This window comes from Heptranchias perlo, chromosome 21 (assembly GCF_035084215.1).
Source record: "Heptranchias perlo isolate sHepPer1 chromosome 21, sHepPer1.hap1, whole genome shotgun sequence".
Taxonomy (NCBI): domain Eukaryota; kingdom Metazoa; phylum Chordata; class Chondrichthyes; order Hexanchiformes; family Hexanchidae; genus Heptranchias; species Heptranchias perlo.
Genome location: NC_090345.1, coordinates 25,277,080 through 25,304,325, shown reverse-complemented (window position 1 = coordinate 25,304,325; position 27,246 = coordinate 25,277,080). Strand labels below are relative to the sequence as shown.

Genomic DNA, 27,246 nt, shown 5'->3' with positions numbered 1-27,246 from the left:
GTTGGTTAGTTGGGCATGGTACGAAAGGGCTTCTAATGCGGGTGGAAGTAAACCTCAGTAAGACAATCCACTGATGTGGGGAAGTGTGGCATAGTCTTTATTTTTATGTTACTACATGAAGATAAGTTCTTCTGATTAAATTAAGTCAGTCTGGTCATAACTGCGGTTCTGAAGGTTCTACAGAAGAGTTGAATTTGTAACAGTTATCAATAACACCCTCTGCGACTACAATTGAGACCCTTCCTTATCTTCCTCAACTTCTTTGCATTCAACAGTTTCCCATTCCATCCATCTCCATTGCCTCACCTTTCCATGGTCCACCTTCAGGGACTGCCCTCTCCTGGTTCCACTTCTCCCTGTCTCAATGCAGCCAGCACATATCCAATGCTGGCTTCTCTTCCCATCCCTACAAGTCTGGCCCTATTCCATCGCTCCTCCATCATCGACAGAGCCTTCAGTTGTCATGGCCATACACCATGATTTTCCCACAAACCTCTCCACTTTGCTACCTCTCTTCCTGCCTTTGAAAGCTTCCTCAAATCCTATAGTTTCGAATGCCTTTGGTCGTCTCCCCTAAATATTCTACTTATACTCAGTATACATTCTCTTCAATGTGAGGAGATGTTTTATGATGTTAAAGGTGCAGATTGACATGGCTGTTGTGGTACTCCTAATGTTGCCCAGCTGAGGTCTCCAAACTCAGCACAGAGCAGAAATCAAACCGAGGACCTTCCTGTTCTGAGTGACCCAGTCGCACAATTAGCGGTAAATTCACCCCGCCATTGGGGAGCATATGCTAGCGTTATTAAACTGTTCCTCTATACCGCCCCTGTTTATAGACTTGGTGTTTTATTCTATTGATTTGATGTATATCATTTGTATAATTTATTGTTTTATTTTCTTATGAGCTCTGCTAAATTGCAGAAGAATACAAAGCTTGTGTACGTTGGGGCTGGGCTTCACGCGTGCACATGTTTATACTCCTATGTAAAAGAAATGACAATTGCATGTGGACACGTAGCTGTTTCTTCTCGCTGCCGATTTCCTCATGCAGCTAATACCCAGTTTAAAACCCAGTTTTCTTTATTGTAGAGTTGGGAGCTTGGTCTCACTTGGGTCATTGCGCCATCTAGCACGATAATCGCGACAGCACCAATCATTCCGTCTGAGTCAAAGCTGGGGGGAGGGGATAGTTCCAATCGTCAAATGAATCGTTTTTATAAAGCTGACATTTCACGCAGTTAAAAAAAACCGTCCGTACTTTGCACGTCGCTCGCCGGACAGCAACTTTTTTCAGCCCTTATAGAAAACATACAGATTTATAACAACACTGTCCAGGAAGTGACAAACCGACTTCCCTTTTCATTTCAGCTGATTAGTAGTAGTGAGGGGACGACTTCAAATCAAGAAGAGGGGTTTCAAAGGTAAGTGGAAAAGCAAAGGATTGGTCAGGGCCGAGAGAAGACCGCGGGATTTGCAGACGGGCAAGTGCAGAAGGTGCTTTTCCAGGTATTTGATGTTAGAGGGGGGGTGAGGCCGGTGCAGGGAATGGGCAGGGGAGGGTTGGCAGAGCCCGTGCCTCCCCCCCCCCCCGGCGCTGAGTGGAACGGCTGTGTGCGGATATTGTTACAATGTGTAAAGTCAGGGTCTGATACAGAGTTTCTGATAGTGGTGAGACGGGGTAGGAGCAGCACTGTTAAGAACAGCTGAAACCTTCCTACGGGAGTGAACATGTCCTCAGCCTCGCACCATCATCGATAATTGTGAGAGAGAGAGAGAAAAAAACACCAAAGGAGCTGACATCCTGATCTGAAGAAATAACGTTTGGAGAAAAATATATTTATTATATATATTTTAACAGATATATATATATATATATATCTATTAACCGATCCAGCACGTCGCATCCTCTTATCCTGAAAGGATGGATGATCCTGTGGGTATTAATTTTCATGTGATTATACAGTAGTTACATATCCAGCCCGTGTCAAAAGTAATATTTAAATAAATATATCTGAGAACGAGCAAAGAATGCAAAGGCTCATTTACATTTTGTAATGTCTGAACCTATTGTTCGGTAGTTTTACTTTGATTTTTGTTTGTAAGAAATCTTTTTGTGGGGGGAGGTCTTTATTGTTCAGAGGAGGTACCGATGGTATTTTTAGTGGGAGCCTCAGTTTTTCTTAAGAGTGTCTGGTTTGGAGGGCGGTCGTTTTCGATTCGTTTCCAGTCCATTTAGTGCAGTTTGCCAGCACACTGCTGGGCTGCGTGGGGCTGCACATGGCGATAGCTCGATACACCAATCTGCCCTTGAAGGCTGCCGTAGGAAAGTCGCATTCCCAGCAGTAAGTCAGTGATTTGGAAAACACCAGTAATCCCAGCGGATTTTCTTCTCAGTGTTTGTTTCTTGCTGCCACGATTGTATTAAAGGAAAACTCCGTAAAGTTTTATTTTTGATTCTTGGGGGGGGGGGGGGGAAGAGGTTTGCAGTTATGGTGAGATTTTTCAAAAAAGAGAATTTTTTTCTTACTGGGAACAAAAATCGTTTCTAGCAAGCAGTTGTATAGATCATTCGAGTGCTCAGATGCCATCTCCAGTTTGAAACAATAACCTCCCCTGTCTAGGTTCATAGATCAACATTACTTTGCTCTATAAAAAGAATAAGATAGCAGTTGAAGTAATTCTAAATAAATACAGTTTTTTTTAGTGCATTTATGCTTTGCATGGTAGCTTTTGGAATTTTTCTAAAGCAATAAATGATGATTTAGGATTTCTTCCAAACTACGATAAGCACATAAAATGCAGACTTTGCCGTATTTGCTGATGCTCTAAAATGTTTCTTGGATCTTTTAAGAGTTGACTGGGGCTTGATGCCATGAGACAAAGTACAGGTTATGCTCCTTTTCACTGTGTTGACAAATGAAGGCATGACTTGCTGCCAAGATCAGATACTGAACTATATTCCTCCTGTACAGGCTAGTGCCACAATACGCAACTTGTTGGGAGGATGGAATGTGTAAGGTTTTTTGAGGTTTGAGATTGGTGTCACATAGAGAACATTGTACAGTAAGTACACTTGGATGCCTTTGTGCAGGCGGCTGGCAGCAGTGTTTGTACGTAGAGTTGAGACATTGTTTGTATTACATGATGTTTTTTGTAATACACATTAGTTCTACTTGTTGTCACTCACTATTTATAGTGCATTTTTTAATGTTCCATTTCCCCACTAGATCTTCGTTATTTTTAATGTCTGACGTTTTCTAAGGAAGAATATTATGCCATGGCTCATTATTTTAATTTTGCATTAGGTTTTGCAGGAAAATGGAAAAAGATTAAAAATGTCTGAATGCTATAAATTATGTCTGAGTTGGCTGATACACTCTCTATGGGTATCTTCCTTCCCAGAGAGGATCCACACTGAAAGTACTAAGGTTGAAAGGTATAACTTTATGGAGGTGGGCTGAGGGAAATATAATTAAACAATCAGATCTTGAAACTCATTATCCAAGGATGAATCCTTTACATGTAAGTACTTATCTCTCTAACAATATTCCCATTTAGATAGAAAGAACTAACTTGTCCCGAGGTGCTTAGTGGACAGTGGATTACTTTTAAAGTGTAATCGCTGTTGTTTTGTAGGCAAACAATTTTGGTGGTGTTGGTTGAGGTAGGAATGTTGTCCAGGACACTAGGTGAACACCCTGCTATTGGTTTTAAAAGAATGTCGTGGAATTTGTAACATCTAATAGCACCACCGGCAATGCAGCATCCCTTAGCACAGCACTGAAGTGTCAGCCTGGATTATTTACTCACATTTTTGAGGGGGCTTGAACCCACAACCTTTGACTCAGGGCAAGAGTGCTGAGTAAGCTGATATTTTACTTTGTCTCATAGCATCAAGCCTCAGTCAATTCTTAACAACATCATCAACTTGCATTTATATAGCGCCTTTAACATAGTGAAACGTTCCAAGGTGCTTCAAGAAACATTTTTAAGAAAGAAAGAGCTTGCATTTGTATAGTGCCTTTCATGACCTCAGGGTGTCCCAATGTGCTTCACAGATAGTGAAATATTTTTGAAGTTTAGTCACTATTGTAATGTAGCCAATTTGCACATAGGGAAGTCCCACAAACAGCAATGAGATAAATTACCAGATAATCTGTTTTTTAGTGATGTTGGTTGAGAGATAAATATTGATCATGGCACTGGGAGCACTCTCCGATGCTTCTTTGAATTAAGCCATGGGATCTTTTACATCTACCTGAGAGGGCAGACTTTGCATTGGTTTAGCGCCTCATCCAAAGCTGTCACCTGACAGTGCAGATCTCCCTCTGTACTGTGCTGAAGTGTCAGCTTGGATTATTTTAGAACAAGGAGTCATTTTAACTCGGTGTGAAACACAGCTATCGTAGCAAAAGAAGCAATAACTGAGTATCTTTTTTAGCTAATAGTGCGAGTGTGTATTAGGTGGCCAGCTCAGTTTTGCCATGCCAAAACTATGGTGTGGAGCATGGGTGATGCATTAAATGAAACAGACATGGGCATTGTTAGAATATCTGGTAATATCGCTTGACAATTTCTACATGTCACTTTTTTCTACAAAATGTAATGCACATTTGTGTAACAAGTACCTTTTTTGAGGGAATTCCCTAATAATGACCATGTTGTCTTGAGGCTTCTTCATTTGCTGTAGAACTGTGGAGTATCAGCCGAAAACAGTCTTGACAGATGAAAATATTTACAAATTAGTAACTTTAAAACAACAAATAAAGATGGCATCTTTCCTTGCTCAGCAAATTTATAAAAGAAAAGGGCAACCATTTTGATTGTACTATCTGGAGGGCACTCAGGAATAAAATGTGCAGCTGATGTCATTGAAACTGTTGTGTGTTCTTTTGGTTGCTGATGGGGATTTAGTCATGTTTTTACACCCCATTTACTTTACCACTATCAATGACAGGCCTGAGGTCAGTGATAAAACAGTAAAGTAAACTAACTGGCACCAGTGTCATTGGAGGTGGTATGTACCACCACAAAAGCTGGCATTAGCCCATGCCTCTGATGGCAGTGCTGTCACAAAGAACAAGCACTCGTTGCATAGGCACTATATTTTTGACCACCGTGGCTAAAGCACTTAACAAGCCCCAAATAGGTCAGTTCATTTGTTGGCCTATTAATTACCATCCCAGTTATTGGAGAAGATTTTAGTCCCAGCAAAAAGCAGTAAATCAAAAAAAAAAATCCTGAATCTTTAAACACTGCACATGTGTAATGTTGCACGCATGCAGTCGTTTAAATGTTGATACGATTCTAGAGAAATTGCTTTGTAAAATAAACAGCATAATTTCCTGATCCTGATGGCTATTAACCAGGAAGGTACCAGGTTAGATTGCTGGCCTGTGCTGAGGTAGTTGATTCCAGTTGGGCAGCAGTAGGGCACAACAGTTGGTTGCAATTCTCCTGGGATAGGAAAAGGAAAATAGTCAGGGATACCCAATCCTGATTGCTAAGCAGCAACCCCTATTAGAAATGCACAAATGTAGTCACTGGGTGAGGAGAGCTTGAGCCTCAGCTGTAATTCCCATCAGTCACATAGGCTGCCAGCGCACACATGAAAGTGGTCACTTGGGCAAGATACTGGAGGACTGTGGATCTGTATCAGAAAGAAGGGGAAGAGAGGAAAATAAAAAGGGTAATTTCTACAGCACTGGCAACTGCATCTGGCAATCCAGAACCAATTTTTGAAGTTGGGCTGCAGTGTAAGTGCAGAACCATCAAACAAGACTATTATTCCCAATCATTGAGGAATGTTATTATTCAAGTGTTTGCAGTTCCATGTAACTGGGTGGTAAGATTTCATTTAAATAGACACCATCTTCATGAAAAAGTGTTGGCAAATCTTTCTTCAGGTTGGAGGATGTCATGAAGAGGAGCTATGCACATTTTTGTCTCCTTAACATTACACATAAGTGAAGTAATGGCTTTGATTTACATTGTTCACCTGCAAACACTTTTTAATCATAAGAGTTTTCATGAAAATTAGGGTAACATTTGCTTCAAAAGCGATTTATTTGAAAACTGCATGAATTGATTTATTGCAAAATCTTGACTTTCTCTGAGAAAAATGGTGTCATGTGGGATTGAAACATATTATAATCATGTCACGTTTACTGTCACTTCGGAACTGCTTAACTGACTGACACAGGGTGAGTTCATGGCAGTCGCTGTTAACATTGTTTTTAACTTTGGGTTTGTTTCAGGATATTAATAGCAAATTTAAAACATTTGTTGAAACACTAATAGGACTGGATAACTCAAAATGTACGTGCATTTGATCGGTCCGTATACACGACTTCTCCTACACGAAGAACACCTAAATCCTACTCCTTGATTTACAAAAGTGGTGACTGACAGCAAATTTATCACCTTGACGTACTGCCATACCTGTTAGCATTTTTTCTGACATGTGCCTTAACTCGCATGATTAATTTTTAAAACCTCTCCTACTCTCTCATTTTGAATGCATTTTCTGATTTCTGTTTTTGGTGTTTCATGGGGTATGCCTCCCAGATCAAATCTGAGTTGGCTTTCTACATAACATGCGCAAGTGTAAAACATGTCTTGTAATGACATAGATGCCTGAAAGTGATTGAAAGGCAGTAATTTAATCCAGGAGTTCAGATGGCATCGTAAACGTGGAGAGCAAATCGTGAATCATTCATAATGGTCATTGAATCTATTGATTAGATTACAGTAGAGCTGTAAAGATTTGTTTTCAATTCTGGGTTTTTTTTGGCCTGCCAGTTACATAGAAGGCAACTCACAGCACACTTTGTGTCATTAATGTGTAATGTTCACAAAGAAGAATTAATGATTTGAGACGCCATTAGTATTGAGAAATGATCCGTAGTTGATTTATCAGAAAATTTGCATGGAACACATTTTATAAATCAGCAAGTGTGGCATGGGCCTCGTCTACAAAAATCGTTCCATTTTTGAAACAGTGTATTAATGGAAAACGTATTTGCAAGCTGAAGTTTTTCTGCAGTCAGGTTGGTGTGAAGTATAGTCTCCATTTCCTATGCAATGAGACAGAGCAAGGGTGACAGCAGTGTTTATTATCTGAGGGTCCATGGCTGATTACAGTTGTAACTTGAGATTTGCTATTTCGTGGGATCTGTGTTTTTACGCTACAATAACATGATTTGCCAGTCATCAGCTCCGAGCAATCTGCCAGTGAGAAATTTAATTCAGGCCCATGTGGCCTCTGGGTGAAAACAATTAGCAAGGCATTGAGGCAAATAGCACAATGGAGCATTTTGTATTGTCACTTTTAGTTTGCCAGCTACAAAAACTAAGAATTTATGGGAAGTGATAATAACAGGCCCTTACTCCCATATAATGCTGTTTTCCTCATGAAAAATATTCAGGATGAATTGCTTTGTAACAAAATCACTTCAAAGTAAAGAGGCCACTTTTTATAGGGGCTGCTAATGCCATATTGTAGAGATTTTGAATGTGCTACTCATCTAAAGGGTCAGTGCCAGCCATTACAAATTGCCTCACAAGACGCATTGTCCTGTTTATAAATGGCGGAGAGCGCATTGACAAGACTGGTATGATGTCATTAAGTCCAGTACTTCATTTATTATTATTATTAATAATAATAATTTCAGTTTCATTAAAATCTAACTAAAGCTATTAAAACTATATTGTAAAATTTCAGTGTATAGATGTAGTGACAGTAAAACCTAACCAGCAGCCAGTGTAGCAGGACTGAAATGGAGTTTTCAGAGCTTTCCTGGGACTGAGCCTGTCCAATACAAGATGCTACTCCTTTTAGAGAAGCTTCGAGCACTTTCGTCGGAATGATCAAGCTGAGGAGTGGAAGTTGTGCAGCACTGTACATGAATCCATCGCTTGAAACCTCTGAAATAATGCAGTCGTTGATATCTTGTTTTATTTGTAAACTGCTGCGTTTCATTTGTAGATTGATTCTAAAAAAAACTTTGCACAACATTAAGTACTTAGAGAATAACAGATAAAGAAAAAGAAAACTAAACGGCAAATTCTTGACATTTGAAATAAGAACAGATGTGCTGGAATTGCACATCAGGTCACTCTGCATCTATAAAGAGAAAAGTCAGGTTAACGTTTCAGGTGTAAGACCCTTCCTCAGAATAATGGACATCAGGGAGTCATTAAATATAATAATCATTAGAGGTGGTGTTACGTCATAATCCATATCACTGAAACAGCTTACAAGTGTCCCCTTATCCAATCCCAGAGATAAGATTACATCTTTGACTCCCCAGAGCATATACATTTCTTATGAATGATCTATATATATTACGGTTTTAAAGCATTAGTGTAGTTATCAGCTGTTGCTGGCAATTAAAACATTTGAAAGCTCTGATATATATTTACCAAAAAGTTTGCTGGTTGTATAATGCGATGTGTTACAGAGTGATAGTATGCTGGTTTGAACCCATGATTCCTCTCACAGTGAAATATCATCTTCTCCGTGCCATTGAGATAGGTGCAATGTGGTAGCTTATTGTCCGCCCACAGGGATAGGTTGAAAAATGGGGAGCTTGTTGCCATGCACTGTTCCTCCACACCTTGAAGTGGCTGGAAGAAGAACGACATTCGTGGTGGCCTATTAGCAGGTTGTTTGCTCGGCCTCTCAGATGGAGAGTGAGCAGGGATAGTATTAAAAATGGCAGCAAAGGAAATTTTGTGAGGTCTACCATTTTGTAGGGCAGACATTCCAGTCCAAGGGGTGATACTGCAGCACAATCCTGGTAGGAGGGGTTACAATTTTGGACAGAACCCAGATCCGCCAGATTTCTGCCCCTTGCAACTTCCCCAATACTGTGTCCAGGATGGGCGAGCACTCCTTCCGCCCGCCCCCGTTATGTCCAAGGACAACTTTGAAAGCATATCTAGGGACCATTCCTGGGCTTCCATCCAGCTCACCACTGAGGCCCAGTGGGGTCTGCACCTGCTGAGAGCAGCCACAGGTCCCTTTCTGGACCTTAAGAAGGCCTGAAGAATTTTTTAAAAAAGGTTGTTGATCCCAGAGGCTGTCCATTGCTCCATTGTAAAATTTGCAAAGCTATTTTTCTGCGGCCCTTTCCAAGCCTGTCTTGCAGAGTGGCAGGGTGCTACTGCGATTTTGGCCTCCTCAGTGAGGCAGGAACCTCTGTTGTACGGGTACAGCTCCAGGTGTCCTCCCCGAATGTTCTAATGTTGACCCCATCCTCTGGATCTGCGATGGGGTCAACAGCAGGGCTAAGAAGCGTGCAGAAGTCCCAACCTGCTGCAATTCGGCCTCCTTAAAAGAGTCTGTGAAAGTCCTAGGCTTACATCTTATCTTTAATATTGAAATGAATGCAGAATGCCCTCTGATTTATTTTGAGTCAAATTGTTGAGTTGAAGGTCACAGTGGAACACCATACCTTTTGGTTTCACTTATTTATCATTTTCCCCTTCAATATCCACTTTCTCCCTCGATTCCATCTTCATGCTTTCTACCTTCAGATCCTCACGGGAGCAGAGTGCTGTGTCTTGGGAGATCCAGAATTTGTTCCATATGTTGTATAATTTGTTCTCCTGTATGTTGAGTGACATATCACAGTGTAACACATTGTATTGCTGTACTGAGTGATAAGTGAGTTTGACCTGTGATTTTCTAATATGAGTTTATACTGTCAGTCATTGCATGCAGCAAGTAGTAGTGCTGTCAAAGGCAAGATGATTCTGCTTAGAGAGGGAAAATTTGTAGCTCAATCATGCTGTGCTGTTCTTGCACTCTTCAAAACAGCAAAGGCTTGGGAATTGGGTTCCTGCTTCTTGGTTGGAGAATGGTACAAGGCACATGAAAAACCAAAGAAAGGGATAAAATAAAACACTTTTTAAAAAAAAATGGCGACTGTGGGATTCCCAATATGTGATGTGGTATTGAACTAAATAGGCCATTCAAAGTTCAATCTCTGGTTTCTGCCAGATTAGCTGGTCTTAGTGAGAGTGATGGCAGGAGTACTACAGTTGGCCTCCGCACCTCTGCTAGGGTTTGTTCCACTTGTGATAACCAGTAGCTCCAGTTGGAACACGACTGAAATTCCTGCTGGCACTTGAGCCTAGATTTCCAATTGGTGTTAACGCATTCAATTTAAACAGGTTAACTCTAACGTTAAAATAATTTGTGTGAAGCTCAGATCTTCCAAATCAAGAAGAATGGCCATTTGGGTGATCCACTGGAGGGCTGCTGGCATCAACTGCCAACCCTTACCCCACACGAATCTCCATCTTCGGAAGAGGAGGGGCAAAAGGAATTTAAAATAATACATAATATAACATATGGACAGGATCCAGTGGAGATGTTTATCATAACTGGGTGCTTGTGATGTCATAAAAGCAAATGTAATTTTAAAGTTCTATTTTTCTCTGCTTATCTTTCTATCATCTACTGAGCACTTTGTGTGTCACACTTCCTGTAAATTTACCTCTGTCGCACTTTGTTAATATTCATATGGTTATAAAACAACACATCCTGTCACTGCCCATGAGCAATGCCACGGGATAGCTGATACGGACGAACATAGTCTTGTGTCTATTACGAGTCAGTTACATCCAGATGTCACGTTTCAAAGTATCAAAAGTACAAAAAGTGAAGAAGAGAGCCAGTTATTTCCTGCTATCTCACCTTGATAACTTGGACTCTCCCTAAGGCCAGGAGCTGGGGATTTACAAGCAGCTACTAATCTACAGAAACTTCTCTGAACAGTTAACCTCTAATTAACCTCATTATAAATGTGTCTATTTAGATCATTTCCCCACAGGGTGTACCTGACCAGGCTAGATTAAACACAGATCCATCTTGGCAGCTAAACTTCACCATTACTGTGCTCCAGAAACCAGACTATCCATTAGCAAGGCTACGGGTGATCAGCTAGTATTTCAAATATGTGATATAAATAGTTTTCCATTTACTATGCAATATTCTATGATAAATATCTTTACTTATGAGCATCATAACCCAACTCAAGTTATTTTCACAACAGATTGACAGCTATGAGATCCCTCAGTTCATGTTTCTCTGATAACCCTACAGAGACTAATGTTGAAAATACTGTTTAGTTTTCACAAATTTTTAAAAAAGTACTTACTGTAAATAATCCTGGAATTCAAGATTGCAATGAACATGTCACAATCAACCAGATTTTTTAAAAAATTAATAAACCTCCTATTGTGTTGCTCATGGACAAAAGTTTTTTAAAAATGTCTCTCTAATAGTTTTTCACTATTTCTGTCTCACACTCTGTCTCACTCCTTTTCCACCCTCTCTCTTCCTCTCAAATACTTTCTCTTGTGTTGTCTCTGTTGGTTTTGCACTTTTTCTCTTTGCGTTATTCTGTAAGTCTCTCCTTCCCCGTGCCTTCACAAGCAGAGCACGGAGGGAGGGAATAAAGCTGGTTGGAGCACGGAGGGGGGGGGATCTGGGAAGGGGCAAATCCAAAGCCAGAACTCTTGGGGCTGCCTGCAAAGGATGGAATAAAGCCAGGTTGGGGCTAAGATTAAAAAGGAGTGAGAAAGTCTGGGTCTGTGCAGCAGGTGGGTTTTAATGTCATTGGATTCTTGTCCAGGCATTGTTTAAGTCTGGCCTCAAAAAGTGGGATCTCATACTACAGAGGCGTGCGGGTAGATCTGGTGCTCTCTGCTACTGAGTTGGGTGTGAGCAGGTTTGAGGCTATTGATGAGGCCCATGTGGGGATGAGGGATAGCTGTTGAACTGTTTTGTTTTTAAGAGGTATGTAGTGAGGAGGATGAGGAACTGTCATGGTGGCTGTATCTCAGAATTTTTTTAGGTGCAATCAAGAGAGAAAATTTGTGGGGGGTTGGGGGGGTGGAGAGAGAAAGGTTTGTGCAATATGATTGAGATTGCAAAAGTAGAAAATGATCAGTTGAAAGCAGATAAAGACATAAATGAGGAAGGAGAAAATTGACACACATTCATGACTGACACAATGTTCAGGACAATCATTACAGATGCAAGAAGTTTCATTAGGTATTCTAGGAATCTTCTTGTTGCTTAAGTATCAGGTGCAGCATCTTAACTGATTCACAGTTATTTTTGTTAATGAAATCCTGTTTCAGGAGGCCTTGTACCATAAATCCAAAAATGTATTTTGACCAAGACTGGACTAATTTGGTGAAACAAGATCTGTTGGTGACAACATAAGAACTTATGAATATTGTGATTCCTCCTAATACCTTTAGTTTGGAAAATGTTATTAGATTATAAGTCCATGCATCTGTTAGAATTTGAAAGTACACAGCAATGACCCATTGAGACAGGTGTGGCCTTTTGGTTTAAATTTCTAACTAGGTGGAAGTAGGTTGACGAAAGGCCCAACGTTGCATTACAGTCATTCTTGGAATATGAAACTGCCACTAGAAAAATAACTTGAGCAATATGGTTGTGGCCCGTTTTGTTCTTTTATAGATCAGTCCAGTCCTCTTTTGCAGTATGTAGAGGCGCTCTGATATACCAGTATCCCTTATTTTATAAATAAAACGTTTGTGGGAATACCATCACCTCCCCTTCTTCCACACCCCCCCCAGTCACATATTGTCTTGACTTGGATATGTACTGCCATACCTGGTCAAAATCCTGGAATTTGCTACGTATTACTGTTGTGGATACACCATCACCACAAAGGCTGCAGAGGTTCAAAGAGAAGACTCACCATCACCTTCTCAGGGCAAATATGCATAGGCAATAAATGCCAGCATCATCCACACCCCAAGAACAATTTTTTAAAGAAGCTAGTAACCACAACAACTTTCATTTATATAGTGTCTTTAATGTAGTAAAACGTCCCAAGACGCTTCATAGGAGCGATTATCAAACAAAATTTGACACTGAGCCACATAAGGAAATATTAGGACAGATGACCAAAACCTTGGTCAAAGAGGTAGGTTTTAAGGAGTGTCTTAAGGGAGGAGAGAGAGGCGGAGAGGTTTAGGGAGGGAATTCCAGAGCTTAGGGCTTAGGCAGCTGAAGGCACGGCCGCCAACGGTGGAGCGATGAAAATCATAATTTAATTTTATCTGTGCATATAGGTTATTTCCTTCCCACTATCTATCTTGGTAAGTCAAAACCAATGATCCTGACAATGCAAACCAACAACATTTACTGTTTTAATCAAAATTGTTTGTTTTAAAAAAAACAAAGTAGATTGAAACTCCCTGACCTCATCTGCACCATGCTAAGTTAATCAGAATTCATTTTAAATGTGAGATTTTCCTTAAAGGGAAACTGATGGTGCAATTCATTTTATATAATATATATATATATATATATATATATCCTACTCCCTCCCCAGCAGGTTTCCGAAATGGCGTTCCAGAGAATCTCCTGCACAAAAAAAAAGTCATGTCAGGAAAAAGATGATTAAATAATGTTTTGGAATATTGAAGATAGCATTTGATCACAATATATTTTTTAATATTATTATGGTATCGCTTGAAGGAGAAAAATGAAAGCAGACTGTAAGATGACTGCTAGAGTGCGGAGATGTAAATGCATACGTGCAAACAGTGGAAAGGTTGTGAGGTCACAACACCCAACACATGACATGATTGACAGCACAAAACTAGACCACTAATATAACTCAACAGTATTTTACCATTAATCTCAGGCTGCACATCAGAAGCTAAATGTTGACATTGCACATAGATTTAAACAGCGATACATTAACGAACAGAAACAGAATAGACATACTGATAATACAATCTATACAAACAAATTAACTTAAAGATATACGGTAAGTTCTTGACTGGTTTCCATATTTTGTTTGAAATCAAAGTCAGCAAAAATACTTTATAACCTAAAACAACAGCAAACAGTTGTCAAGTACATCACTTTCATGACATTTTAACAGCAGTCATTTTTCCTTCTCCCATTGTGGCCTCCCCCAGCTGAGATTACTAGATAGTCTAAGCTGTGTTCCAAAAAATTGTGATTTTTAAAAAATTTATATGTTCATCCAGATGAGGGTTGCTAGTGCCAGCAATCATCACTACCAGCCCAGGTCGCTGTGTCTTTTCTACTCCCACAATGTGCCTTAGCCACAACCCCTGAAGTGTGGCATTTTCCATATACCATACCAGACATTTAATGGGCTGTCTTGAGTAAGATTGCCAGTTAATGCCAGTTTTGTGCTGTTGGCCATGTATGCTTCCTGGGAACTGGGTTGAAACTGCCCAAACTCATTTTACATAGGACTCCTACAGGTAGAGGATACTCTCATTCTTTCAGTCTGGGCTGTATTTGAATCCAGATCACTGAGGTCAAACACTAATGTATTAAATGCTTTTACACTATATCAGTGCAGCCAATGGAAAGAAGTTTCCTTTCAGTCCTTCCACTAAAATGTGGATCCATGATTCTTCTACTGGAATAAGAGAGCAGATTGCAATAATATTCACAGGAGGAGCTAATGCATGGACATTGGTCACTTGTGACCTGAGCTAAAAAAGTGCCTTGCATAACTCCGTAGATGCAATTCATCAAATGAGCCATGTCTGTTTGCGCCTGCCTGCCTACCTCTCCAAGATGAAATATCTCACTTCTGCACGGGACTTCATGTACTGGCCCAGCTGGGAAACTCACCCAACTATAATAGATGGCTCTCAGTTACTGGCAACTCTGGAAAGTGAGCTCACAGGCTTCTGGTGGAAACATGAAATATCTACTAGGAGTTTACCCCAGAAATTTTTTCAGTTGTGAGAAAAGAATGTTTTAATTACGTAGATATTGTAGAAGCAGACTCTGGTAAAATTAACTTTTTTAGGAGCAAATTATGACCATTGTTTTTCTATAACCAGTCTTAATTTTGCAATTTAAAAGTGTTCTTTCAAACATTTTCTGGTGTCTCCAGCAGATAGTCGTGACTAGTTAACTTGTTTTTCCTAGACGTTCCATTAAAGACACCATAATGTAAGGGAGAATATTTTCAGCATCTTGAATTTTTCACACTGTGAATCATTTTACTCCACCATAAGAACTTTTATCCTGCCTTGTTAATAGACAGTCTCGATAGAACTGCTGGGGAACAAAATCTTCTCTGAAACTCTCCGATAAGAAGCTACATGTCAGTACACAAATGTTAATCACATTGTAATGTGGAAACATTTGAATAATAAACTCGGTGTGGCAGATAATTGTACTTGGGACCATTGAAAGTACCTAAACTAAGATTTAGAGATGGTATACCATAAAAAGGAAAGGGAATTGTTCATCTCTGTAACGTTCTTGTACATAAGGGCCTGTGGCTGCTAATCATTGAAATTAGTCTAATATTGACCCATTTTTTGTGTTTGGCCAGTGTTAACATGCATCTAAAATCACCAGTTCCACAGCCCTTCTAACAACCTAATAAGGGAGGAAGCAGCACACCTAGGGGGCCAAGCAATTGAGCTCGATTGGACAAAACAGCTTTGGAAGAGGTAACACTTCTTGGATTAATCCATCCAGCCTGGCTGGTAATGTTAAATGTAGATCTTACCACTTAATCTCTTTGCACCCATGCTCATTACTTGCAGAAGAATATGTACTGCAATTATTGGAGCTGGTGGCAAGACAACGTGAATGCATTAACACTCTTTAGCAGGATTCTACCATATTAAAACATGAGGGAGCTAAATTGGGCTGTGTAGTGCCTGCTGTGTGGCCGTCACGCGGACTCCTAAGCCCCGAAAATGGCGTCTGAGGTGCGTGTGCGCTTCCGGCATGATGTGTGCAGGACGCCATCTTGGTAAAGGCGTTTGCTCAGGCGCACCTAACAAATGCTGGCAGCATGTAAAGTAGGGAGATTATGATGTTAATCAGTGTGCAATGCTGATTTGAAGCAGCTGGCGCCATTTTCGAACCCCCTGCTCCAGCCTACGCATTGTCCTAACTGAACAGGAGTTAAAGGTCAAGAAGGACGCCCCCCCACCCCCATTATTCAAAGGGAGCATGCAGGAGTTACAGGTTAGTTGCTGGATTAGTTATTCTGGCTGCTGGTGCAATTGTGGGTGTTTGTCGAAGTTTCCCATACTTGGAGAAAGTTGCAATATTCTATAGAGTGTGGCCTGGGTGGTCTTGCAGCACTGTTAGTGGCATTTAAAATAGTTTGCTGAAAAATGTTGCTGCCAGACATGAGTGGCCTGCTAGGGCTTCCTCTGGGAATTGAACATGACTGGGAGCATGCAGAGAGGCCACGCAGAGCAGGACAAGCTGCCAGAAGAGAGGGGGAGTAGGGAGGAGGAGCCGCAGGGCACTCAGCAAGAGGCCATATCCAACAAGGGCCTTCAGGGACCAATTCTCTTACCTCAACTTCAGCAACGACCAATGCATCCGGTGGCTGTGGCTCATGAAAGAGGTCGTGACTGAAATTTGTCTGAGGCTGTCAAGGTAACTGTGGCGCTTAATTTTTACGGCTCAGGCTGCTGATGGAGATATATGCAACATCTCACAGTTTGCAGTGCATTGCTGTATAAGGGAGGTCACGGAGACTGTACGTACTCAGAAACAAATTCATCTCATTCCCCCTTTACAGAGACAAGCAGCAGGAGCCAGCACAATAGGTTTGCTCGCATTGCAGGCTTCCCCATGGTGCAGGGTGCTGTTGACTGCATGCATATGCCATGTGTGCTCCACATCAGAACTTGGCCATATTCATGAACAGAAAAGGATTCCACTCCCTTAATGTGCAGCTGGTTTGCGACCACACGCAGCCTGCTATCCTGGCAGCAGTCATGACGTCTTCATTCTGCGGCAGTCCAATTTGCCAGCTATGTTGCAACCAGCACGGCAAGTCAAAGGTTGGCTACTGGGCGACTAGGATTATCCCCTCGTGAAGTGGCTCATGACTCCGGTCCAGAACGCACGCAGACGTGCACAGCAGGTGTACAGTGAGAACTATGCAGCTATACGGAACATCATCAAACACACCATAGGTGTTCTCAAGCAACGCTTCCGCTGCCTGGACTGCTCTGGAGGAGCCCTGCAGTTGTCAGCTGAGTGGGTATCAAGATTTGTTGTTGTATGCTGCATGTTGCATAACCTGACCATTATGAGGGAACAGCCCTTGCCACCGCCTATCAGGTGAGAACCTGAGGCGGAGGAGGAGGAAGTGCAGCAAGAAGAGGCAGGGAGGCAACAAAGTAGACAGGCCTGGTCTGCCAGGGCTCTGCGTGATTAGCTGATTAATGAGCGATACCAGTATCCTCAACGACACCTTCCCATTCACCAACAGTTCCACACTCCTTTCCTCTCCCACTTGACCATCAGATCATCCTCCTTATGATTACACATTTCTTCCACCCTCAGCTCATCGCAGAAATGAAAACCAACACCAAATACAAATTCAAATTCAAATTTATAAATTAACATGTAATAATTCAAACAAAATGAGACTATTCACCCTTGTGCGTTGCCTTAGTGCTTGTCCTTCGTGTGCTTTTGCCTATCCTAGTGCTCCTACAAGGTTCATCCCCAGTGGCTGGAGCATGGGCGGTGGAAGGCTGCTGACCTTCAATTGAGGTGGCCTCGGAGGACAGCTCTAGTCCAGGAGGACCCGGCTGCAGACTGCACCATCTCGACCTGGGCGGCAGCAGTCTGGCCTGGCTGGCTGACAGGCAACAGCAAGAACACCGGTTGAGTAGGAGCAGGAATGTTGTCATCCTGAGAGAGGACAGCAGGTTCGTGTTCCATGGCGCCACTACCACACTCCTGGGGTGGCGCCTCAGCAATCCTGGTGATCTGTTGGAGAACAGATGGCTGGACTGGCTGTGATGCCCTGGAAGCCCTGTTCCACAATGGAACACAGAGCCATGATAGCAGCAGTTTGAGCTTCCAAAGCAGTAGTCTGAGCTCCAAATGCAGCAGTCAGATCTTTTGATGGAAGCTGTTTTTGTCCTGCAATGTAAGCTGTGACATTGGTCATCAAGACGCTGCATCATGTTGTGTTCCACAGGTGCGCTGATGGAGGTGACCACCTGTGCCATGTGGGAAAGGATGGGCTCCAAGCTCTGCGCAAAGCCCTGTGCCAAGTTGGGAGCTGGACTCCTCCATACCCCTTGATATTGCACTCGGGCTTTCTGGCAAGCTTTCTAGTGCACCAAGCATTTGGTTGTGTACGCCCATCAGCCGCCTTCTGTAGCCTGGCCCATTGAAGTCATCTTCTGACTCCCCTGCAGCAAATCTAGTGTCTAATCTCTCCCTCCGGAGAGCTGGCACCTGCGGTATCCGTCCCCCCCCCCCCCTCCTGCCCTGGCTCCTGTGCACTTGTGCCTGGTGTCTCACCACATGCAGATCCCTCCTCTAACCTAACCTCTAAAGTGCGCGCAGTGTCTGTCTCTGAGCTAATGGCTGTGAGTGTAAGATCGAGTGACAGTGTGTCTGTATCATCACTGTCATCTTCCTCTGCCTCCTCTGACTGTGCCGGTTCCAGTTCTTGGGTATGTGGAATGACAAAGGGAGACGGGTTGAGTTGTGGTGAGGGGAGAGGAGAAAGTAAGACATGCGTGCTGACACCATCTGCAACATGTGAGTCAGAAAAGGTTGTGGGATGTGGGAGACGTGGGAAGCGAGAAGGAGGATCAGGTATGCAGAGGCCCTCGCCATCGATACCTCCAGCATCGCCACTGGCCACGGCTACAGCGACGGACCGCTCAATGATCACCAGCACTGTCTCCTCCATGGGGGTGAGGACAGCTGGGCATGCCTGTCCTTCCCCAGGTCTTTCCTGCTGCCTATCGTTATGCGCCACCTGCTCCTGCAAGAAAGAGAGAAGTGTGTTGGTGAGTGTCCTGCAAGATGTTTGGGTGATGTGGCTGTCGTGGTTGAATAGCTTCCAGTGTGTGTGTTACCTGTGAGTTGTGGGTGTGTGGCTTGCAACATTGGTAATGTGTGAGGGTGAGATGCAGCATTTGATTTGAAGAGTTGCGTACTGATGGAAATAGTTTGTTGGTAGGTGGGTGACGGGGGGGTTTAGTGCGTGGAGCAGTGGGTGAGGCTAGTGGTGTAGTTGGTAGGATGTTTAAATCACTCACCTTAACCACTCGTGTCAAATCATTGAACTTCTTCCTGCACTGCATCCACGTGCGTGGTGCGATGCTTTTGGCATTCACTTCGTGTGTCACCTCCTCCCAGTGCCTCCTCAGCATATGTCTGAAGGGCTTCCTGCCCCCTGCAGATAAAGGATGCCCCTCCGTGCGACCACCTCTTGCACCAAGGCCTCTAGTGTGTTGTCCGAGAACCTTGGCGCACGATCTCTCGCAGGCCCAGTCATTCTTCAGTATGTTCCAGAACAGAGTTAGTTGCCACACCAATTCCAGGTCTCCCTGCAGCCACAATGCACCTCCCCTTTAAGAGGTGCAGGCTGCCTTTAAATGGTGCGAGCCACTCCTGATATTGGGGGGCCCCCTGCTGGTGCGTGCAGCCAATCAACAGCGCAGGTAGCGCTGGCTGCATGCAGTAATCACTGCAATCACCATTCGTGATGCCTGCACCTTAACGACCGGGCACGGGTTAATCGTGCACTGTGATCCTAGCGCCCATTTTCGAGGGTTAACCAATTTAACCCCCGTATTCTCCTATTTTAGATTGTGTTCTCCATAAACCTAAGTATGAATGACAGTCTCATATTGGAGACTCAGAGTAGGCATATCCGAATCCTGGCTCCTTGACTGCTTAAATCTGCTTCAGGGCAGAGTTCTGGTTCCTGTGCTGAGTCTAAGGGTGCATGTATACTACAACTGTAGAATACCTGAAAGTGGAAGCCTCACTTCACTTCCCTTTGGAGTCATTTCAGGCCTTCACCTCTGATGTATACTCCACAAGTTTAGCATTGGTGTGAAACTACTTCTCACCAATACTAACCTCATAGTATGACTGCACCTTAAATCAGGAAGGATGGAGTCTTTAGTATCATTTGAATGAAACATTGTCTTGATCCATAGTTTCAGCAATGTTAGCAATGGGCTCTTGCTCATCGGTGTATCTGTAGGCTGCTGGGAGAAAACATAAGCATTCCCATAATAATTGTCGGGATTAGTTAGTTTTTATACCACTAACCAGTCGGTCATCTGGTCCTCTGGCTCGATTGTTCCCCAAAGTCAGGTAAGTGCTGAATGATCTATATGATTCCTTAATCGTTGTCTATCAGATGGTGCTGGAAATATGTTTGATTATATATTCTTGACCAAGAGTAGACCTCCCAGTGGTGAGACTGTACAGCACTGATACTAGTTCCACCAGCACCAATATCTAAAATGATCTCCCAACTGAATTGAATCTTATACTTCAAGGCCTCAGAAACTGCTGCACAATTCTGGGTCCAGATGAATTACACATTTTTCTCCCAAGCCAATGCAGTGACACTGCTTCAGTCGGTGAAAATATTTCACTAGCCGGCAGTAAAAAGCCCTCAAACTCCGGAAGCTCTGCAGCTCAGTATCGGGAGTGTGGCCTATGACTTGAGGGTCCTGCCTTCATCTGGTTTTGTGGCAAATCCATTTGCCGAAGAAACTACAACACTCATGTCTTGGTGGAAGAAAAAATAGTTCTTTATCATTTGAGTTTAATCCCAGCATTACGAAGCTTTTCCAATACCAATGCCAGTTATTTCAAATGCTCCTCAAAAAGTGATGATATAAAAGGATGGGGTTCACTGGTGGTTTGTCTGAACAGTGTTATCAAACACTGAAACGTTGCTGGAGCATTACAGAAGCCAAAAGGCATCACCAGAAAGTTGTACAAACATGGTCTTGTTGTAAAGACCACTTTAGTTCTGCCTACAGAGGCTACTTCAAAACTATGAGAGAAAACATGAGACTTGTTGCAAAGATTAAGGTCCAAGGTATTAAAAATAATGTAGTAGCATGGATAGAGGGATGGCCAAATTCATTATCTCCCTCAGTAAAGCTGTCTCAGTAGATAAGAAATTGTTCCACCTTATATTACTCCTCATCAAAGTCAGCCTCACTGGGACTGAATTGGGTAAATTCTGAACTCCAACATGCAGACCCGGATGACTGGTTTAATCACAATCTCCAGACAGGGCATAATACTGAGGATAAAGTTGTCCACCAGTGTTGCAATAACTGCCAATGAGTAGGAGTAAATGAATGATTCTTGAATTGGCAAGATGTAACTAATGGCCTTCCACAGGCATCTGTGTTGGAATCTCTCTTGTTCTGTGTATACATAATTTCGAAAAAGGCATAACTAAATTAGGGGGCGTGAAAGATTGAGGAAGATTGCCGGAGGACATAGACAGGTTAAAGGAGTGGGCAAATATGTGGCAAATGCAGTTCAATATAAATAAATGTGGAGTGTACATTTTGGGAAAAAGAACAGAGAATGGAAATATAACCTAAACAGTAACATTTTCAATGGTGTGGAGGAAGAGAGATCGATCTAGAAGGTCCAGATACACCAATCTTTAAACACAGGATTGCAGGTGAAAATAGCCATAAAAAGAACAAATGGGATTCTGGATGGTATATAGGGACATTGAACACACAGACAATTTGGTGATTATGAATGTGAGCAAGTTGGAGTAATGTGTGCAGTTTTAGGTACCCCGTTACACAAAGAATATTGGAGCCCTAGAAAAGGTACAATGTAGATTTGGTAGGATGATACCAAGGATGAGACGCTTCAGTTATCTTGAGAGATTTGAAAAACGGAGACTGCATTCACTAGAGAAGAGAATATTAAGGGGGAGTCTCTAATACAGATGTTCAAAGCTTTGAAAGGATTTGAGAAGGTAAATAGTGAAATGATTTTCACTGGTTAAATTGGTAATAAGGAGGCATAAACTTTATATTAGTACTAAAGGCATAAAGGGCCAGGAAATGTTTACATTCTAAGGCATTACCACAAGTGGCTATTAAAGCCATGTCAATCCCAGCATTTAATAGAGAATCAGATAAATACTTGAGGAGGAATAATATTAAAGGAAATGGAGAAAGAACAGAGAAAATAGATTAGAGTGAAGCTAGCACTGGCATAGACAAAATGGGCCAAGTGGCCTCCTTCTCTGCTGTAATTCCTATGATCCTACTTGCAATTAGCCACTGGGAAGATCCAAAATTGAAAAGAGACATCTACTGTCTAATGTGTCAAGGGTATCATTATTGCATTGATGTAGGTTGGTATCCTTCACTATAACCTCTTTAAGGTAGCTTTAATCTGTACAAACCTGTGTGATACATCTTTCTTTTGGACTAGAACAGAACAGCCTGCAGGCAGCGTAATTCATAGAATCATAGAAAATTTACAGCACAGAAGGAGGCCATTCGGCCCATTGTGTCCGCGACGGCCGAAAAAATTGAATAACTGCTTTGGGCTAATAAATATCTCTTTCTGGAGGCAGGGTGAAGGATGTCCAAGCGACAATTTTCTAAGCAGTACATTTATTAATAATTTAACCTGTCACAACCATATGGCCAAATTCATTATCTCCCTCAGTAAAGCTGTCTCAGTAGATAAGAAATTGTTCCACCTTGTTATATTACTCCTCATCAAAGTCAGCCTCACTGGGACTGAATTGGGTAAATTCTGAACTCCAACATGCAGACCCGGATGACTGGTTTAATCACAATCTCCAGACAGGGCACAATACTGAGGATAAAGTTGTCCACCAGTGTTGTAATAACTGCCAAACACTGAAATGCTGATAAAGTATTACAGTAGCCATTACAGCATCAGTTCCTAGAAAAAAAATTCTAAGCACTGAGAATGAGATCAAACTTTTTTTTGGTCTGATGGAGAATGCGTAAAAACAAAAACACCATGAACAGCAAATTTCTCAGGCCCTGAATTTGGACGTTCTTAATCCCTGCATGGGGACATAATCCATTTAGGCAACCAACCATCAGCACAGATGGAGGCCATTTGGCCCATTGTGTCCACGACGGCCGAAAAAATTGAATAACTGCTTTGGGCTAATATATATCTCTTTCTGTACCAACTGTAGGTTCTCTACCAACTGTAGGTTTACCAGATTGATACCTGGACTTCAAGGGTTAAGTTACGAGGAGGGATTACACAAATTGGGGTTGTATTCTCTGGAGTTTAGACGGTTAAGGGGTGATCTGATCGAAGTTTACAAGATATTAAGGGGAACAGATAGGGTGGATAGAGAGAAACTATTTCCGCTGGTTGGGGATTCTAGGAATAGGGGGCACAGTCTAAAAATTAGAGCCAGACCTTTCAGGAGTGAGATTAGAAAACATTTCTACACACAAAGGGTGGTAGATGTTTGGAACTCTCTTTCGCAAACGGCACTTGATACTAGCTCAATTGCTAATTTTAAATCTGAGATAGATAGCTTTTTGGCAACCAAAGGTATTAAGGGATATGGGCCAAAGGCAGGTATATGGAGTTAGATCACAGATCAGCCATGATCTTATCAAATGGCGGAGCAGGCACGAGGGGCTGAATGGCCTACTCCTGTTCCTATGTTCCTAACTATTCTCATTTCAGGGTGGAATTTTAACTGGTTCTGGAGCTCTTACTTCAGAATCTTCCTGAACCATACCAGGAAGGGCACAAAGGGGAAAAAGTATGCATATGGCTCAGCAGGATATTCTCTGAGGTCTATCTGCATTTATTGTTGGTGAAGGGAATTTATTCCCATCAATTTTTTGGGACAATTTTGTATAGTCACCAACCTCTTGAGTTCTAAGCTGCCTAACTGAATCTCTGTTCCCCACTCACCCAGAATGGCCAACTTCTCCAAGCTTGGTAGTAGAATGTATGGTATGAGGTGATCCCCAACACCTCCATGCAAATGAAAACAGAATGACATTCTATAGAAATGTGACCTTTCACCCCATCACCAGTGCAGACCAGTTCTCTTGATCTCTTTGTGAATGTGATCCTCCCCAGTGGATCAACTGTTCATTAGCAGCAGGTGGTCTCTCTACACCTGCTGCAGCCCATTTAACGGATAGTTCTTTTGATTAGATGCTTTGGTTCTGGACTGGCGACAGAATGCCTCATCCATCTGGCTTGTATAAGTTGTGGGCTGTTTATATTATGTCTTCCTGTACTTCTTGCAGTGTTTTTCCTCCTGTTGATCTTTGTAGTTTATCTGCCCACATATTACCATAGTTACATCCATCAGTGCATTAGTATCAACAGCTGCTGTGTCTTAATCCTGTCCTAAATCATTGGAAGCTTCTAGCGCAAAGTACAGTGTGCAAAAGGAATAAGTGCCTGGTGCTTCTAGAGGTCTTACTCTCAAGTAGAAATCTTCTATTTCTGCCCTCACTATCTATGCACGTTTCGTACAGATTCTCCAGTTCTGGCATCTATTGAGCATTACATGAATCCCACCAATGTGAATATTGCAGAGAAGAATCATGGTTTTTACTGAGTGAAAAATCAAACGTTGTTCTAGCACAGCACAAAGTCCCAGTAGAGCTTCAAGAATCATGCTTTCCCTGGAAACTCTTCAAATATGTCACGCATTAAAACACAAACACACTGCAATTCAACCTCCAGTGGAAAGTTGGGTGCTTTGCTATGGTGGTGAAAGGAATTTTTAAACTTCCAGTTTTTAAGAAATGCTTAGTTAACAAGCAATATTTGTATATACATTTATACATGTAAGCAATATTTAAATATACATTTATTTTCAAACAAAATTGAGCAGTTCAATGGTAGGTGGATTATTTGAGTCAATGAAGCTCAAGTTTGCTTGGTTTACCTACTTAAAAAGGCAAGGTTTATGTCGAAGGTAATCCTCCTATGTAAATTATTTAAATTTGACAAAGGCAATATATCCTGCCAGAAAATCCACCTTTTCCACAAATTTATAACTGAAAATAGAAATATAATGTACCATCGTCAGTACAATTTAGAATCTCAGTTCTAATGTTGTGCATTTACTGAAAGTGTAAATAGTGATTTGGTATCTATTGGTATCTGGTAATTATTGTTGCAATAACCAATATCCTCAATTTTAGGAATTTAATAAGTCTTTCATTTGACTGTTAAAACCCAGTAGGCAGAAAAGTATTTTTATTAGGCAATAATAGGTTTTGCTGTATATTGTCTTGACAAGTGAATCACATGGCATCAGTTTGACAAGTTTGTTATATGTTTAGCCAGACAATAGGTGTGAGGTCCATCACTGGGGCTCAGTCAAGGTTTGAGCAGACAACTCTTTCCCTGTGGGCTGTTTCAATGTGACATCACACAACAACTCCATCACTTCAACTGAACTCAGTGTCCTCATTTAACAGTGGAGGAGAACATTTTAGCCAATCACCTATCAAATGAAGTGCAACTAAGTTGTTTCATTGTAGGAAAAAGGTCTGCACACAGACCCCAAAATATCCTGCAAGTGCAAAGTATTAAGTCTGATGTCCCAAGTAATTGTAGGTATTTATTTGAAAAAAATTAAGCCACTGTTACGTGTGTTATATGAAGTAAACAAGTGGCGATACAAGTACAACTAACCTCTGTAGTGCTAGTTTAGAGAGAAATCGAATGCAAAATCTGTTTTTCACTGGAAGAGCATTGTGATTTTTGGCCTTTCATCCAGATGCAAAGGAACTTTTCTATGAAATCAAATATAGAAATGTGTTGCAGTGTTTTTTTTGTTAATATTCCCCAGCAATTCTTTTTAGCAACTGGCCCTCAGTTTATTCTATGAGAGCATTGAGACACACAACATATTAGTACTCTACTATGCTGTGCCACTGAGTGTAGGATTTGGGTTCATACTCGTGATTCTCCACATGCTGATTTCCTGACCTCAGTCATGACATTAGGCGGTTCAGAGTGGAAGCCAGAGGAAGTGAAGTTTGGTGGGGACGTCACTCTGAGCTGCTGTTGTGGATGGTTACAGAGCAGAGTTGCCAGAGATCTGGACACAAGTCACTTGCCAAATCCTCTTGCCTTGGCACACCGAGGGGAGGGGGGAGAAAATATTCAGTAGATATTTAACTCTTCAAGTTTTTGATATATTGAACAAAAAAACTTATGTGTGCCTCTCTCTCTCTCTCTCTCTCTCCTTCATGGTATTGGACAGTTATGAAGATTGCAGTAGTATACTCACAGCTAGCTCTCACGCTGACCTGAAATGGAAGATGTGGCCTAAAATGATACCCACTGATTACTGCCCACAGTGTAATGGACTCGGAGAGGTGACTATGTTACCATGGTGACTCTTTTAACCAAAAGTCTGGAAGACAAGGGCTTGGATTATGGTGTACGCAACATCTTCAACACAGAACTGGTAAGCTTATTAATTAAGCCTAATGTGTGGATAATTTTTAAACATTTACTTTGAGTTTCCAATATAAATAGTTTTAGAAGAAAACTTCTACGGATAGGTAATATTGCGCAACTTCACAATCTTTTGGGAATCCTCCAGAAACCCTCACAAAAGTTGTATTTGTGAGCCTTTTCTAACGTAGTGCCAATACTAATATGTAAATTTAATTTTAAGATGGCTTTCTCTGGTTTCTTTGAGATGGCTGTCGTCTTTACCTGATTCTGCACCGATATTTAGAGCACTACATCACTCCCAAAATCAGAGCAGCGGCCACGTAATAATTGCTGCTGCTATCCTGGTACTTGGGCCAGCTGCTGAAATAATAATAGTACAATCATCCAGAAAAGTTAGTTGAAATTGAATTTCACATATTTGTAGCTGGCAGTACATGAGGGAACTCGACCAGTATTTAAGGAAGGCCTCACAAAGGCATTTTGTATGAGCTTTCTGGAGAATATCCCTTTTAAACTAACAGATGAGTTTGTATCAATGGAAAACAATTTGTTCAGAGTTTGTTATATTCATCTACAGCAAATATTTTAATGTTGACAGTTTTATCACTAATATAATTCACTTATGTGAGTTGGCCAACAAATCTTTTTTCCCACAATATGGGAGTGTTTACCCACTGTCCAAATGGAGCGTCTGTGCAGTTACTCTACATGGCCCTGTATGCATTATAGTTTACTTTCTGAACTGTTCTAGTTACGTTCCACTTGTATAGATAAACTGAGCTAATTATTATCCCACAGGGGCGATGCAAAGCATAATTCTGAGTGCTAATGCTATCAAATTACATTTTATTTATGTTCTTTCTAAGAATAAGGTCTCAAAGCCAAAACAATACCACCCAAATTGTTTTAATTAATTTCCAATATTAGTGTGGTTAAATTTA

General features: G+C 41.6%; 1 protein-coding gene across 2 annotated transcripts in view; it reads left to right on the top strand.

Annotated features, from left to right (window-relative positions):
- Nucleotides 1-1,286: 1,286 nt before the first annotated feature.
- fam53b (family with sequence similarity 53 member B) overlaps nucleotides 1,287-27,246 on the top strand; it is an 80,934-nt gene continuing 54,974 nt past the window's right edge. The window contains exons 1-2 of one of the 2 annotated variants that reach the window (XM_068002321.1): nucleotides 1,287-1,424; nucleotides 26,106-26,312. In XM_068002321.1, the coding sequence (XP_067858422.1) occupies nucleotides 26,235-26,312 (78 nt within the window). In that variant the 5' untranslated portion in view covers nucleotides 1,287-1,424; nucleotides 26,106-26,234. Of the gene's footprint in view, nucleotides 1,425-1,646; nucleotides 1,937-26,105; nucleotides 26,313-27,246 lie in introns of those variants that run through there. The other variant, XM_068002320.1, reaches the window with a different exon arrangement.